This window comes from Xiphophorus hellerii, chromosome 7, assembly GCF_003331165.1.
Source record: "Xiphophorus hellerii strain 12219 chromosome 7, Xiphophorus_hellerii-4.1, whole genome shotgun sequence".
NCBI classification, from domain to species: Eukaryota; Metazoa; Chordata; class Actinopteri; order Cyprinodontiformes; family Poeciliidae; genus Xiphophorus; species Xiphophorus hellerii.
The window spans coordinates 26184580-26202555 of NC_045678.1; the positions used below are offsets into that span (position 1 = coordinate 26184580).

General features: G+C 36.7%; 1 protein-coding gene across 1 annotated transcript in view; it reads right to left on the reverse strand.

Annotated features, from left to right (window-relative positions):
- Positions 1-4623: 4623 nt before the first annotated feature.
- Positions 4624-17976, reverse strand: part of ube2f (ubiquitin-conjugating enzyme E2F (putative)) — a 42630-nt gene continuing 29277 nt past the window's right edge. Inside the window, exon 10 of the mRNA XM_032568314.1 lies at positions 4624-5869. Within this exon, the coding sequence (XP_032424205.1) occupies positions 5819-5869 (51 nt within the window). The 3' untranslated portion in view covers positions 4624-5818. The remainder of the gene's footprint in view (positions 5870-17976) is intronic.

Below are 17976 nucleotides of genomic sequence, written 5' to 3' on the forward strand. Positions count from 1 at the left end.
AATGCCATTCTTATCATCATCCAAACTTTACAAACACTTCATCACAGTGCAGGGAGCCAAGATTTACATGAGTTTTCCCAGAGCAAGGTTTACAGAGATTACTCTGAATGATGACTGGCATGTCGGGCACGTTACAAATCCTGATCTGACTCAGAATTTTTGTCATTTATTCTCCCTAATAGAAAACCACAGGTTATTGCCCTGAGGTAATACTCAGGCTGCCCAGGCTTACAATTTATGAGCACAAAGTGAAATCAACCAGAAAGTCTATGGGGATCCAATTGTTTTTTAACACACTATTGGGGACTGAATTACCACTTTGTGCTGGAGTAGGGAAACAAAGTGAGGTGGGAAATAAGTGAGTGAGAGATTGAAAGGAGGAGATTTATGTTGAACCTAATTTCCAATGGCATTATTGTTCACTCAATTAATTCATTGAAAGGCCAAAGATATTTTTTTGTCCACATATCTAAAACAAAAATCAAGTTTTAAAATTTTACCTGGAGGCCAATGAAGCGATAAAAGCAATGGAGCATTGTGGTCAGCTTAGTTTAAAGGGGACCTATGATGCAAAATTCATATTTTGTATATTTTTATATATGATCCATTCAGGTCTCTACTACTTAGTGCTTAAGAAATCTCTTCAACCATTTTTTGGTAATAAATTCATGTTTCTTTCAAAAATCTCTCAGTTGTTGAGTCAAATCCCAAAGGCACAGTGTCGTTACCTAGCAACCTCAGCCCTGTTACCAAGTTACCAGTATGTTTGGTCAGCTGATTTTACCACTGCGCAATGGCTGCTGGGAAAGACAAGTGTTATATTGTAGACTTACCATCAAGAAACCACGTGCTGCATTCTTGTTGGTTGTGCAGGAGGCTTCACTTCTGCTTTTCAAAGATGTACAGTTGTATAATTGCACATCTGTTTCCAGTCATTTTAATGTAAGCATTGAGTTGAAAGGAGCTATAAATTGGCCTGACCAGATTGAAATCTCATTATCAAAGAATGATATCGTGCAAAAAATGCAATGAACATGTTTTGCCCATAGTTCTACCCTAATCTGTTTAAGGAAGCATAATAGGTCACCTCTAAGAGCTCAGCAGGTAATGGATCAACAGTTAAAACCATAGACAGCTCATCCTCAATTTAACCAGCAAAAAGAAGCTACCCTCCACAAACTCCAGCACTGCACTCATCCATGATGGGAAATAAATAGACATCATTTATGCCAGCAGCAATATAATTGGTGCTCTTTTTCCATTTGATTTCCCCATAAGATAGTGAGAATATGACTAAGGAGATGAGTCATGTGATAAAAAAGAGAGTAGGTTATTCATTCTGACAGATGAAAGAATGAAAAGGCATAAAGGAAATGCACTAGTGTAAGGAACACTATTCACCGGATCAAGAAAACATGCACATACACGAAGCAGCGATTATTAACTCCACCGGCTCCAGCTGCTGTTAAAAGTTTTCTGAAATGAAATCTACTTCTGTTCAGTCTAACTCTGCGAGTTAAAAAAAAACTCAACACTCTAGCCTCTGGCAAAATATATTTTCAGCTTCTCTGCTGCTAACTATCTCTGCAAGTCAAGATCTTTGTTATAACCTGTACCCTTTAAATTGTCCACTGGTCAAAATATTGCCCCAAGTTACAAAAGTGCTGACTTCAGCCAATTTCTTTGATAAATGACCCTTCATCATTTAGGCTGATGAAGCTCCTCGTATGTGTGGCAGTCAGGTGTGCCGTCCACAGGGATTTCTTTAGCTTCTTGTTATTTTTCTTCCTCACCTCGTCTCTGGGCTTTCTCAAAGGTGAGGGAAAAATGTGCTGCTGGATAATTGAAGCTGTTTTGCAAGAGCTTATTGGAGATTGTATTCGCGCTCAACAATGCTTGTTGGGGCCAGAAAACGGAAAGAAATAGGATTTATAGCACTAACCCATCTCGTTACCCGGTTGATGCTGTCAGCTGTCACTGCAGGCCCAGGATAATGCAATATGCAGTACCCACAGGGCAAGTGTACAGTTTGATTGTGGATCCTCCAAAAGTTGGTGCAGTGTGTGACTGACAGACATCTGCACTGTCTGCAGTTCTCTCTCAACCAAGTCAAATTGTACAAATCGCTGACAGTAGGGAGATACAGTCAATTATTTTGGGTACGAATAGGACAGAGTGCCTAAATGTGCCTCACTACCAGTTTGTGGAATGAAGAGTACAGTTTTTCCAAGTCCTTTATGACAATAATCTAGTTTATAGAGGTAATTAGTATTAAAATAATCTGTTGTCAAAATTTAGTGAGCTTTTGCATGGTACTTTGTGTCTAGCACCAACAACAATATGGTACATTCAAAGTAACTTAAATCACCTATTACCCATCCTGAGACTTAGTTTGAACTTTAGCAAGTTTAAGCATTACATGTGTACATTACAAAGCTGCTAATGAATGTAAATCCATTAACTTTGTAGCTCCACGTCATCAAACCATCCAACAATGTAGGGAACCCAGAAGAAGAAAAGGCTGTACGCCACAAAGTTGCAGTAAAAGATGTGGCAGTGCTGGTTGGTGAAAGACAAAGCAGGCTGGTAGTTTGTCAGGTTGTAGCTTAAATTGATAGAGGATAACATCACAATACATTGCATTTTTTAAAAAGGTATTAAATTCTTAAAAGAAAACTTTTAAGAGTCATCAAAACATAGTTTCTGATATTCTCCTTTTTGAGTGAAAGAATAAAAAGGGAGATTTGCCCTCTATCCCCACTAGCCCACAAATCCACTAGGAAATAGTAATGACATTAAAGAGAAAACATTGAAACTGCATGACAAAAGAAAACCACAAGGCACCAAAAAATGAACCTTGAGGCCAATTTTGAAAGATAGTTTTGCACCTAATGTCTATTACTTTAGCCTTAAGACACGCTTCAGAGCAGCCATTTTCACAGCTGCTTTTAACTGACCTCTATTTGTCTCACTGATGTTTTTTTTTCATTTCAGCAGAACCCAGTGCGGTCATTGCATTTATTTTCACCAGTGGGGAAAAAAGAAGTTAAAAACCTGGAACAGAATGAGCGCAGAAGGAAGAAATCATGCTGGCAAGTCGCATCATATTCATGTCACACTGTGACCGTCTTAACGTTTGTGCAAACATGTATATTGTCCTCAGAACAACAGAAAAAGACTCAGTGAAGGTTGAAGCTGGTAAAAGAACATAATTTCTCAAAAAGAAGGAGTCTATGATATGAGCTGAAAGGCCACTCACAGAGGAAGAGGTCATGACTGCAAAATCAATGTAAAAAGTCAAACTACAGTCAAAAAATGTGTTTTTGACAGTAAATATTTAACAAAAATGTTTAAATATTTAACAGAAAAACATTGATGACAAATATTTAACCCCTTTAAGTCAATATTTCATAAATGTAACTATGGCAGCTATCCCAGCTGTGGATGGATCTAAATCAGGCTGAATGCAGAAGCTCCATTCTTCCTGCTAAGCTGTTCAAGTTGCATAGAGATCAGCTGTGAACAGAATCTTTCAAGTCTGTGGGATTGAGTTCTGGGCTTTGACTAGGCCACTCCAGAACATCAACCTTGTTGTCTCCAAACTATTTCTCTGTAGCTTTAGATGAATGCTTCAGGATGTTTTCTTACTTGTGAGACTACCAGTACCACTTGGCTGGTCCTCTGTTGAATCAGGTCAGTCACTTTAAAAGGCGAGAATATTTATGCAATCACTTCTATGTAAAATACATATAGTTTAACTGAATTATGTTGCAGAAATCAGTTACCACTTTGATATTAAAGAGGGTTTTTGTAATTTTTTTTGATCAAAAAGTAAAAATTTTGCTGCTCATTATTGATTTGTAAAAGCAATAAAAAGGTTAAAACATCCAAGCTCATGGATACTTTTTAAAGGTTCTGCAGCTGTGGTAAACCTAAAAGACCCTTTACCAGTTGCAAACTCAAAGTTGCAAACCCAATTTTGAGTAAACATAATAAAATGATTCATTTAAGTTCTTCAATTTGTGCTAAGATGATAAATGTGGAAAATGCATAAAAATGAAATTCTCCATTACCAAATGCTGCCTTGTTTTACACATTCTCCTATGTAAAGGAGAATATGTAGCTAGCACAGGTTGTTTCTGTGTAATTTTTAAAAATAAATTAAAAAGCAGTATTTGTTTCTTTTTGCAGTGCAACCAAACCCATATCAACCCAAAAAATGAAGTTTGTATTACCTGTAAAAATGAGAACATTTTCCTTCTTAAATTAAACTGAAATAGTACATATTTTATGTCTCTAACATATTAATGCAGTTAATTTATTATAAACCTCTAAGGTTGATACTTTTAGAGTTGTCCACTTTGACCGGTTATCAAAGCAGCATCTAAATACAAGTTGTAAACATTTCAATTAAATCACAGACCTGGTCATTCAGATTCTTGCATCCAGGATGTCCAAAGCATCATCTGAACTCTACCAAGTTCATGTTTTTCCAACTTTTTATCAACTGCTGATAGTTTTACCCCAAATATTTTAGCTATAAGATGTCAAGTAAGGTGATGTAACTTCAGTTCCATTGCTTCTTAATTAAATTAAGAGAAACTGGAATAAAAACCAAACGGGTAAAATTCCATCACTATTTATTTCTCATGGGTGCAAAAATTAAATCTGAACCAGTCATTTAAAGTCCTCATGATTTCACTTAAAACTTGATAGTATTTAAGTACAAAGCCAACTTTACCAGTGAGATGTCAAAGCACTTTTGGATTGCACTGTTAGTTTGCAAAAAGCTTCTCATACACGCCGTGATCGAGATACGAAGGTGTAAAGAGCGCAGATGAAAAAGGGGGTGAATTAAATAAAAAAAAGAAAGAAAGATACATGTGGCTTTTTGTTTGTCATGGCAGTATTTTATGTATCTGGAGATGAAAACACTCAAATTATCTCTATGAGATGTTTTGTGTGCGTAACCTGCTGGAGAACTGTGCAAAGATTTTAAACCACCCCCAATTTCTGTAAATTATTAGAAAATATGGTAATAAAGTCAACAAAGTCGAAAGAAAAAGACCTGGAGAACTTGGAAGCAACGTATAAAGAGATTAGAGGTGATTTAAATGCTGAGCACAGGACAACACAAACATGCTCTGAGAACGGAAACAAAACGTGATCATTCACATGCTGTCTAATGAGGAACCTTCGTGTGTGAGTGTGTATGCTCACCCTCTACGACGACATATGACGCGTGTTTTTTTTGTTTTGTTTTGTTTTTTTGCATGTGTGAACATTTGTAGACCCCCCATGCACTTTCTCATAAGCAACATAAACAATGCAGGCACTGAAACAGAGAGCTGATAGTAACAGATATTTGTTCTTTTCTCAGCTTGTATTTAAAAACAGCCAAGTGTGACTTCTGATCTTTTTCGGTGAAACATCATGTGAGACTCCATGTTGTGTTTTTCCTGCCACGGCTCGTTCCCAACAGGCTCGTGTTCACCTTAGCGAGGCGCTGGCACCGACTCAGACATTGTTGCTGCTGTAACAATCAACTTATTAGCATAATTAAAGCATATATTTCGTTTGCAAGTCCTTCCTTTGAAGCATTCATAATTCTGTTTAGTTTTTTACTATTTTTTTTATTATTTCTGCAGTGTGAAGTTTATTGCGGGGGTTGCAGAGTCATGTAGAGGTGGAGGGGAGTAGTAAGAGTCAAAGAGTCTGCTGCTGTTTCACACGTGGAGGAGTCGGCCAGATAAGCAGAGGCAAGGTAGAGCAGTTTGGTTGTTTGTCGCACGGCTGCTTGGGGAAGCCGATCCATCTATCATCTGGCGTAGTGCTTGATGTAATCTTGAACCTTACTTCGAAAATCCTCCTGAGTGGAAAAGATGGGAGGGGGAACAAGAGGGAAAGATAAAATGAGCGTCATGGAGGACTAAACACTATTGACACGCTTCTTATTGCCGTATGTGCAACTCTAAAATGCCATAAAAAAACTATTGATGACCTTTAAAATCCTTCACATTTACCTCAAGGCAACCTATTTTGATTTTATGTGAAGCACAAACAGAAGTAGCACATAACTGAAATGTGAAAGCAAGAAAAGCAAGGTCATTTAAAAAGTTCATTTTTTACAAACACAAGTAAATAAATTGCGACTTTGTCTTCTACTTCTCAATCATTTACTGCTTTTTATTAGTTTCTCATAGAACACCCTTTAATGTCTGTGGTTCTAATGTGAAAGCATATTATAAGATTTGTTTTTGACAAAATGGTCAGTGAAAGACATTGTTTATGGCAACACATAAACAGTAAGCTACTGGATATCCATAAACAAAGCAAAAGCAAAAAAATGTTAAATTCCCTGGATAACCAGGGGTGATGTGACTCATAATGAAGTCACAAATTAGTCATATGTATATAAATATATCCTTCTTCAGTGTCACCATGCATTTAGTGAGTCATATTTCTTCAGTGGGAAGACATTAAGACTGTACAGAAAAGCATTTTTTCAAAGAAAAAAGCCATAAAAAACAGCTCACTTAGGGTACATGGCATTTTTCTGCAGCAGTACATTAAATATGTATTAGTTCTGTGGAAATTTATTCACTTTCTAAACATTTCCCAAAATGTGAAACTAAATATGTCTTTCCTGAATCTGAATGTATGACTTATGTGACCTTTGTTTGTTCTTTGGCTGGGCTACAGACTGCCTAAGGCATAAAATAACATATTTATGATCCTATTGCCATCCAGGGATTCAACAGAACTAAACTAAGTAATCCCAAGGGAAGGCGATGGGTGAGTCTTGTTTTCCTTCGTGGGGTCAGTCTCAGACTCTGATGACCAGGGACTGAATAACATGCAGTAGGACTCTTATGTCAAGACGAAGAAAATGCCAACCACTTTGACGAGTCAAGACAATTCATAATAATGGTTTGTTTTGAAATTAAATTGAGTGATGCAAACAGCAGTCAGTCTGCTGATGAAGCTTGTACATCAGGCAGTTTAATATAAAAACACAGCTTGCTGCTTGCTGCTTTTCACACTACTGATCAATGACTGCGCACTCACATCTACAGCACTAACCACATCATTAAGTTTATATGATGTGGATATGGTGGATCTCATCACCAACAAACAATGATGAAACCAACTACAGGTGGTAAACCAACTACAATGTCCTTACACTGCTCCAATGGTGTAAGGACATTGGTCCCTTTGGTCTTCCGAACTATTAGGAAGACCAAAGAGATTATTGTTAACTTCTTCAGAGCATCCCATTGACCTGGTGCTATGGAGAAAATGAGCAAAACCACATCATTGGCCGAGAAAGATCAAACACACCTAGAGTGAAGGCTGTCATTTACTCTCTCTAAAGTGCTGAAATTGTCTGTCATTGATATAGAGCAGTGATGAAAATTGTGACACCTGGCTCTGGTCAAACTATTTCAACATTGGTCTTCTGACCTATGTTGTGAGGGGAAATGGTGTGAGATTGATCAGAAGTTTTTGACAAGTTTTATATGGAAATTAGTCTGTTTCCACTGTCTGGATTTTGCATCCATAGGAGAAATGAATACTTTTAAGGAACGTTTATCTGACGCGGTGAGGAATTACGTACATTTGTACTAGGGATGCACAATAAATTGGCATCAACATCGGTATAGACCAATATGAGTCATTTCTTAACATATTGGTATCTGTCCGATAAATGAAACAGGGTCGATATGAACAACCAATATTTATTTGCATCTGTTTTTTTCCACAAGGTGTCAAAACTGTAGTGAAATATACATAGTACCAGTAAATATTGGTTAAGTTCAATAGCAGCAATATTAATATCGGATATTGATATCGGCCCAAATTTTCGTCTTGGTGCATCCCCAATTTCTACAGTTCTTAATTGAATAACTACTATAATAATTTAATTTATTCATCAGGTTGTGAGGAAGCTGAGCACTACCTTCTTCCTCTGATCTCTGCATTGAGATTTTAATCTTATTTTTGCTTTGATTCTATCTTTTTATAGACAGAATTTATATATTTAAATAGAGAGGAAAAACTGTATTATGACCTCTTTGTATGCTTTGCATAAATGGTGAGCTGACAAAGGGAATGATGATTCCCTTTGTCGATGTGTCTTCTGAACTGCTGTTCAGAGTTGAAGGTCGCTGTGGCAGCATCCCTGAGCCTCAGCTGACTGTATAGAGACAACTAAATTATTTAGTTTTTTTCCCATTTGAGCTACTGCACGCCAGTTAAAATCACAGTTTTTCAAGGTGACAGATTGCATACTCTGTAGTAATTTTGTAAGCATAGTAGCACTTCAGTTTTTCTGGTTTTTATTAAACACCGTCATTGAACACGCGTTCAACGGATAAAACTGTGACAGAGCAGAATTCATGCTAGCAGCAGAATTTTCCTTGGTCACATTCCTGCCAATCATGTTTGCCATCTCTTTCTAACTCGCTCTCTTTTAACTTGATCAGACCTTTTTGATGTGTATTTCACCTTTTCAACCACACATACAATGCAACCATTGTGTCAATCCGTTTCTATAGTTCTTTTGACCCATACCTCCCGGGCAAATCTGCTCTCAAGGGAGCTCTTTGCATGACCGCTTTGCCTTGTTCTGTTTTGACATTTTGCTGCCTATCTCTCCTCACACAACAGCTTGCTGTGTTTTCTAGAGACTTTATTGGCTTTGGTTGCTTGTGTCTACATCCCTTCAGCCAAATATTTGGTGAAACCTCACAGAGAATGCCTTGCAGTCCGTGCGCACGTCATCCTGGATTTGGATCAAAGACTAGAGACTGTTAATTTGAACTGCAACAGCTCTCTTGTTAAAGTGCAGCCTTTTATGCAGAACATACAAAGACGGACAAAGCCAAACTAAACTGTTCATTCAGCTGAAGGCAACAGATAAGAAAGAAACCACTCTAAATGGGATCACTGGGCAAACACTATCAAAGCACAGACATGTTTTAGGGAAGTTAATTAACTTCAACAACAGCCATGACATTGTATTAACCATAAATATGACCAACGTAATTTAATATTTAATAGTTTTTTTGATCACTTTCTCTACATCTAATTGAAAAACGAGCGAATCTGGGGTTTGAATGTTGTGTTTATGATTAACCGTTTTAAACAAATTAATTATTTAAATTTATTGTAGAAGCAGAAAATTTTCAGCATAAACTCAAAGTATTTCCCAAAGGTCTGATTTTAGAATTAAATAAAAATATCCTTTATTTTACCACGGTGGCAAAATTAGGTACAGCAACAGCAAAGTGACAGGTATATACATGTATGTTCACATGAAGATAAAAATATAAAATATATATAAAAAAATAAATTGAGACTTACATACTATACACCAAGGGTAAAATCACAACTTAAGATACTGTGCAGTTATCAAAAGTAGCTTACTTTGATCCAAAGAAATATGCAACTGGGTAGAATTTTTTTTAAATGTACGGGGTGTGCATGTGTATGTGTGCATTCAAGAGAACAAACTATTTACAATAAGTGAAAATAAAGCCATGCAAAAAGGTGCAAATAACAGCAGAAATGTTACTTGGAAGTAGAGAAACTGCAAATACCAGCCAGGATGTAAACACCTATTAAGCTTGTTATAGATTCTAACAGCCACTGGGAAGAAGGATCTCCTATAACGCTCCTTTGTGCACCCAGGAGGCAGCAGTCTGTCACTGAAGTTGCTCTCCAGTCCAGCAAAACTTCATGCTTGGGGTGGGAGACATGTACAGAGTCCTTCTGTCTCCCACTATCTGTACTGGGTTGACTGGGCATCTACTTCCAGTGCAGGCCTTCCCAGTGAGCTAATTGAACCGGTTCCTCTCAGCTGTAGATAAGCTACCAACAGATATTACCATAGAATATGGCAGATGCCAAATTTCCTTCTTTCTCGAAACACTTCTTTCTTTAACACTTCTATATTTTGTCAATATGGGATGAGATGTTTCACATAACCACAGTGCAACACAATTTTCTTCATTTACATGTCTAATATGCCATTTCTGCATTATTAGTAACTCTCATCTTTATTTTATCTGAGTGAGATTTACCTTGGGGCACAAAAAGCTCCACTTAAAATGCAGAAAGTTTCCCAAAAGACTCACATTTCTTCAGAGGGTTTTAGTGTCTGACCTTCTAACGTAGAAACACTGGAATAAACAATATATGACTGAGATATTCCACCCCCTGATGGTTTCAAGGTTGGACTAGCAGCACAAAGTCTTTTTGATAGAGTATTGTGTAGTTCACATCAGACAGTAGTTTTGCTACTTCACAGTCAATTTCAAGTTTAAACAACTATTTTCATGGTATTATGGAAAAATTGTAACTAACTTTAAAAGAGATTAAATGTGATTAATCATATACTGTAGTATTTAAGCTTCACTTACGTTGCTGTTGTGGTAAAAACAAAAACAAGACAATAAGAACAATGCAGTGATTTTTCTTTTAGACTGTTTTTGCAGCAGATCGCATCTTTTACCACTAGCAAGAATGAGGATTTCCTCTGCACAGCATCCAAAACCAGAGAGAATAATTTTTGAAACATGCAACGACTCAACAAAAGACAATTAGGAACAAAAGTTTATAAAATTTTTAAAAAACTAATTAGGACAAACCTAATAGAACTACTCCAACATGGTGTCACAGTGAGATTTCCTGCATCACAATGTTGATTTATGGTAATAATAGATTAGAGGCAGAAATCTGCCTGAAAAAGTTTTCAATACCTGAATTTAAAAGCAAATTGTTATTTTTGTAAAGACGTCACACTCTTATTTTGGTGCTATGCAGCATCAGCCCACCAGTCTCTTCTAACCCTCCCTTCTTGTCATCTTTTATACTCGTTATTTCCATCTACTCATCCATCACCCCAGGGGTCTTGGCCATTAAATCACTGCCATTTCTCTGTGATAATGTTGTTCTCCAACAGGATTTTTCACATTCAAGTGTGCAGCACTGACATCAATGCATCAGTTCCAGTAGCGAGTTAGTCAAGCAGGCAGCGCCGGGCTTCAGAGTGGTCACTGGGGTACGAGTGAGGAAGCGAGAACGTGAGCCTAAACATGTCGGCAAGGGGGAAGAGCAACATACGGAGCTAAAAATGATGTGTGGAAACACAGATGTAAATGCTGGACGCCTGCCAGTGACAAAAACGTCGGATATTTATGAATCTATCCACAGAGGAGACATATTTCTGAGGAGTATGCTCTTCTACTGAACATTTTTTGGCATTTCAGAACTGCGAGAAGAATGTGATTATTATGCTTAATATCTATGTGACCCAGTAAGGTTCTTAAAAAAATGGTAGTGGTGAACTGACTCAGAAAAAACCTGCTGTAAGCAACTGAATCTTTTTGTTCTCAGAGTCTGTAAAGAAAATAAATCATCAAATAAAACCCCTGAAGTACCATAAAGTGCATGAATTGATATAACTAAGACTGACAACAATAAAATCCAGGAAGTCAGCTGCAAGTCTGCAAGATGTTTTAAGATATTATTTCCTTACAGTGAACAATAAAAGAAGTATTTTTGTTTATTTGTTGTTGTTTTTTTTTTTTTTACTTTGGCTGAAATGGGGTAGAAAAATCCAAACAGGCATCATTTCATGTATGCTTCAAAACAGAAAAATACTACATTGTACTGTTTCTCAATTCAAAATATTTTAATATCACACCAGTCATTATGCTGTCAATTTGACTATAATTAATTCTACTCTTGCACAAAAGTAAGTAAAAACCTAATTTAATTTGATATTAAAAACACAAATACAGTTTGATTTTTTTTTGCACACCGAGTATTCAACATTTGGTTTTATGAATACTCACCCTTAAAAAATATCATGCAAAAAACAAATGATGTATATGTCTCTTGCATAAAATAAATTCACATGAACTGATTATCAGTTTCTTAAAGGAGTGGGCCACTACTCCCAGGAATAGACAAAAAACTAGCTGAAGTAAGGAAAAAGCAATCGGTGCAAGACAAGGAAATAGGTATATGGGTGTCACTAGGAAATAAGTATCAGCCTTTGTTTGTAATATGCAAATATTTGCTTTATAGCTGGTTAAAGTAATTTTCAAAATGTAATGATGCATTTCAAACTTGTGTTGCTGGACAAGCCCTATTTGACTAACAAGTAACGACGCAGAGTGTGTATAATCCCTTCATTATCAGATCTAAGTGGGTGATCTGGTAAGTATACTGGCTAATTTAGCTGCTAATGACAATCTAATGACATAAACAGATTCACAGAGGAAGTTGGCTTTGAATATTATCTGTACAGTAGAAATACTAAACTCATGAAAAAGTCAAATCTGGAATGAGTACTGCAGGTTGTCCTTCAGTTCAGGGGTCAGTGAACTGCTTTAACACCCTGTTTAAATAAATCTTTAATATAAAAAAATGTTCTACAAAAATGCTATATTAATGATATAGATTCCCTGAAAATCAATGTTTAAAAGTGTTTGTAATGTTTTAAAATCTGAAAGTAAGGCGTTAGTCGATTTGAAAAACAAAATGCAAGTGTCGTTTCATTCCTGGCTTTCTCAGCTACAAAAAGGACATCATGTCCCAACTTTAACAATCCCTTAAATGACTTCCTGTACTTCTGGGAAACTGCTTGCAATACATGTATATCAGAGATGTTGGCTCTGCAACACTTTGTGAACTTAGCTGTAAATCTTTATTTAAGACAGACGTCAAGACTAGAAACAATCAGATCAAGAAACTTTTTTCTTCTCCGTTACGAGGGAAAACTGTTTGCAAGGTGAGCCGACAGCAACAAAAAAGTGAAAATGTCAAACATCATGCTTGACTTTGACACAATTAGGACTCCTTACATGTATTTTTTAGTTCAAGTAACAGAGTAGCGAACTGAAAAACATTGCCCTAAACTGACATTTAGATGCCCAGCAACTAACGCGTCAAAGGAAAGTGGGAGAAAACAAAGAGATGATCTAATTAAAACATCACACAAATTCAATTAGAACTACAATCAGTGAAATAACCCAATTAGTGTCATCACATAAGCAACACATTTACCTTTGCTTTGTTTCAGTTTTCCTTCAGCAGAAAACGGCAAATTCCCTACTTTGGCCTGAATACACTAAGTAAATAAAGCTTTCTTTTCCCTAGACCATTTCACTAACAACAGATTGTTATGCTCCTCCAGGGTTATGTACAGATATTCAAAATGCATGAGCCAGATCACAAACATCTGGAGGTAAATTAAACCTTATGGATACAAACAGTAACTTTCTGAATAAGAATAAAGCGCAACTAGAGCCCAAAAGATGCTACTTTTAACATGAAGCAGACTAAAAAAAATAAGAGTGATTTAAAGGCAGAATATAAGTTACAAAATGGTGGATTTGAGCTTTTTTCAACATTTGGATTCATACAAGAATATTTTTTATATAAAAAACAAAATTTTCATTACATTTATTACTGAAAAGCAGTGAATCAAAAAGAGTGATTCAGCAATGACTGTAAGTAAGAGGTGAAGAATTGCAATTCCATTGCAATTCCAGTCCCAAAGCAGTAGTAGTACGTTCATAGCACCAACATCAAATCAAAGGTAAGACAAATAACATAAAGTAATAAACCAACCATCGCACCAACATTTGTGGGGATGAGGGAAGAAAAACTTCTGTCCAGGGTTTTTGAAAACTAACAACTAAGTTATAATAGCAACACTTTTAGTTAATTTCCCATTATTCAGTCATATTTCGGGCAGAGTTATGAAACTCTGGGCTTCAAATTTAGAAAGAAGTTGAATAAAACAATGCTGCGAATGTGGTTCAATTGACTGCAGACGTCTCAACCTTTTCCAGCTGAATTTATAAACACTGTTTGCAGTTCAGTTTAAAAAAGTGTCAGCTATTTTATTAATGACTGTTGTTAATTATAAATCCTTCCTGAAATGGTGCACCCAACTCCTCCAGCACTCTTAATCGGGTGGCCACAAATACTTACTGTAGTTTAAGGCAACATTTACAAATTTGACAGGGAATAATAATGTGTCTGCTTGTATATTTAAAAAGAAAAATATGTTGATTTTTGTAGATAAGCAGTGTCCAAGGATTGCAAAGTCTAACTGAACCTCAGAATAAATAAAGTAAGGTTTTAATAATTAATGAAGGAGAGCAGTTTGGTGACAGATTTTGTTATAGAACCAGTTAGGAACTGGTTCTGCACTAGTTCTGATCTGACACTGAAATCATTTGTATTAATCAGACTGATTTATGCATAATGAAACCAAATATTTATCCTTTCAACACAATCACATCAGAGAAATGCATTACGACCTCATGATAATATTTCCCCAGTGATAAATAAGATCTGAAGATGTGTAAATGAAAGGGCTAAACACACCAAAGAGTTTTACCACATCTGCCAGCATATATAAAATATAAAGAGAGACATTAGGTGACTGATTTAAATGACTGTATTTGATGGCGTATTTGATTTGATGTACTGTATTATGTACATTTGCAACTTTTTCAGGTTTTCTTTTAAACTTAAATACAGTATTGAGTGAAATCAGACACTGTTTATGCCCGACTGCCACAACTCCACACCTTGTTTCTATGGTAACTGTGTGGCTTTCCTATAGGATATAGTGAGTGGGAAACTTTGTGTGAGGCTCAGTAATGCTTGGTGGTTTAACAATCGTGAGGTTTGCCAGATGTCAAGTTATTGATGAAAGTTTGTCAATATGTTTTTTTTCCTAGAAACATCAGCAATGTATTTATTGTTGCAGTACATGAAATTGCTGAAGAAACAGTTAGATTATTAAATTAACAGATTTTTGTTTTTAAAAAGCTGCTACTTTGATGAAACAGACCTCCAAACTGTGTACCTTAAATCCATATTGCTATCTAGAAAGTTTTCCACATGCAAAATTCACTGTTCGAAGATGTTCTACTTTCTTTCATACACTAACATAAAATACTGTTTATAAATCATCTGAACTATGTACATCAATCCCAGCAGGTACCAGAAGAATCTTAAAATTAATCATTTATTGCCACAGCATAATCTCAAATTGAAATCCCACATTAAAAAATTATTGTATTTTTTAACTGAATAGATAACTATTGGTATAAGAAACAGCTGTTTTTGTACCAGCTAAATAAATGTATTCTAATAAAATGCTGTGGTCTTCTCAAGTAAAGGTGAAAAAATCAGAATGTATTCAAGTGCTTTTCACACATCTTCAACAGGGGTGCCAATTATTGTAGAGGGTGCTGTGTTATGCTGCAGTTTGGTTTAGACATCTCAAACACACGCACTATTCACTGCAGAAGAGAAAAATGGGGGAGAGCACACAAATGTAACTAAAGACTCAATTCTCTGTTAAATATATTAAAACCAAGTCTGGTTTACTTGCAGACACATATTTGAGCATTTGATCTGCCCCCACAGTGCAGGACCAGTCATGTTAGTGGTTTGTCAAAGACAAAGCTGAATACAGATCATCTGTAATGTACTTTCATAGTATAGAATAATCCACTGAAACTTGACCAGATGTTGTTGAGTTGCAAAGAGTTAAAGACTACATACCCAATAAGTGAGCTCTGTTTCTGTTTACACACTGAGACAAAGAGGATCAATTTGGTCTACCTTTGGTACCCTAATGAGGGTCTACACAGGCCCACAGAGTTTTGAGCTGGCAGGAAGAAAGCCGATGAGGAGAACAGAGCTCCAATCAGGATGGAGTAAATGGATTGTGTGTCAACGTGCTTGACATGACTAAATCTTAATGAAAAGCTAAACCACATGAGATAACTGATGAGGGTAGAGACCAGGACAGGTGGTCTCAGCAAACGATTGGTATAGTTAGTGGAAATGTCCAGATTTTATCAGGAAAGGAGGAAGTGAACTGTGGTGCTGAGGCAGTTACAGATTCTCCAAGGTGTTATACTTGAACAGAAGGTGAACAGATGGTCCATATTACATCATGGTTTAGGGCAAAAAGCTTCTACAGTCCTTGTGTTGCAAGCACCAATGTGTACTTTTCATTACGGTGAGGATAGTATGAGAATTCTTCACCTGTTTCACTGTAGTTCAGTCTTATGGTCATTTTTGTATAAATATTACAGCTGTAGGTATTGATAAGCTCTGCCTGTTCCATTGTTCGTTAATACTTGATTTATGTTGTTAAAATAGGACTAGCAAGATCAGCTAAGCAACAAAGTTATACACTTGTATAATGGTGTCGGGTGTTTGTACATTAGAAACCAATCTCCAGGCAGTTATTTCTTTTGAAAGGTGTAGAAAATGTGTCTCTAAGAACAACCTTACTACTTTTAGACACTGGATAATTGACCAGAACGTAAAAGATAAATGGGTGTAATGATTGACTCATATCTGAACCTTCAGAGACACATGAAGACAATTAAAAATCAATTAAAATCAGCTTCTATTACCTGAAGATTATCTGTAGGACTAAAGGACTGATGTCCCGACTAGATCTAGAGAAACTCATCCATGCGTTTATGTTTAGTCGCACCGATTACTGCAACATTGCCTTCACAGGTTTGCTTTTGTTAGTTTATAAATTGTCGAAAGGCTTAGCAACAAAAAATATTAAAGATCTGTTCTGCGAATGCAGAATCTCCTATTAGGCCAAGTCCATGCTGTCTGTCATCAAATTTTCGCTTAAAATCTGGCCAATCAGAACAGTCAGAAGAGTTATTACAAACACCTGGCAAATACGCCCTTTAAACACAGATAGCAAACACAATGTTCCTCCGAGAGCACACAGATGGGTGGAGAATGGGTGGCAAAAGGGTCTGCAAATAAATGGAAATGCCCACAATCAGAGCTATACACTCTCAGTCCATAAATGTGCTGTTGTGACTGATTAATACCTTCTTCTGGGTCTTTGGGAGTAATGTGATGCCATAGTATTTGCATTACTTAAATTTTGTGCTTTCTAGTCTTTATGTATTAAAGAGTGGATACCACAAATGCCATTTATATCTATAAATGTGCAATTAGTGGTTTTGTGGCAGACAAATATTACTAAGATTATCTAATAAAATATAATCAAATGAATGGTTTGAATTTTTCAAAATGTTCCGTTTAAGATGATGCTACTGCATTAAAACACTCATTTACAGAAAGGAAAATCAACTGCAGGCAGAAAATATACAGAGACATTCAATAAAAAATGTTTTGGTGTTTTTATTACAACTTATAAAACAATGTCTTTTTAGTTTGCTGTTGACAGCATATACACTGCCTGGCCAAAAAAAAAGTCGCCACCAAAAAATGGTCACACTCTCTAATATTTTGTTGGACCGCCTTTAGCTTTGATTACAGCCCGCATTCGCTGTGGCATTGTTTCAATAAGCTTCTGCAGTGTCACAAGATTTATTTCCATCCAGTGTTGCATTAATCTTTCACCAAGATCTTGTATTGATGATGGGAGAGTCTGACCACTGCGCAAAGCCTTCTCCAGCACATCCCAAAGATTCTCAATGGGGTTAAGGTCTGGACTCTGTGGTGGCCAATCCATGTGTGAAAAAGATGTCTCATGCTCCCTGAACCACTCTTTCACAATGTGAGCCCGATGAATCCTGGCATTGTCATCTTGGAATATGCCCGTTCCATTTGGGAAGACAAAATCCATTGATGGAATAACCTGGTCATTCAGTATATTCAGGTAGTCAGCTGACCTCATTCTTTGGGCACACAATGTTGCTGAACCTAGACCTGACCAACTGCAGCAACCCCAGATCATAGCACTGCCCCCACAGGCTTGTACAGTAGGCACTAGGCATGATGGGTGCATCACTTCACCTGCCTCTCTTCTTACCCTGATGCGCCCATCACTCTGGAACAGGGTAAATCTGGACTCATCAGACCACATGACCCTCTTCCATTCCTCCAGAGTCCAATCTTTATGCTCCCTAGCAAACTGCAGCCTTTTTT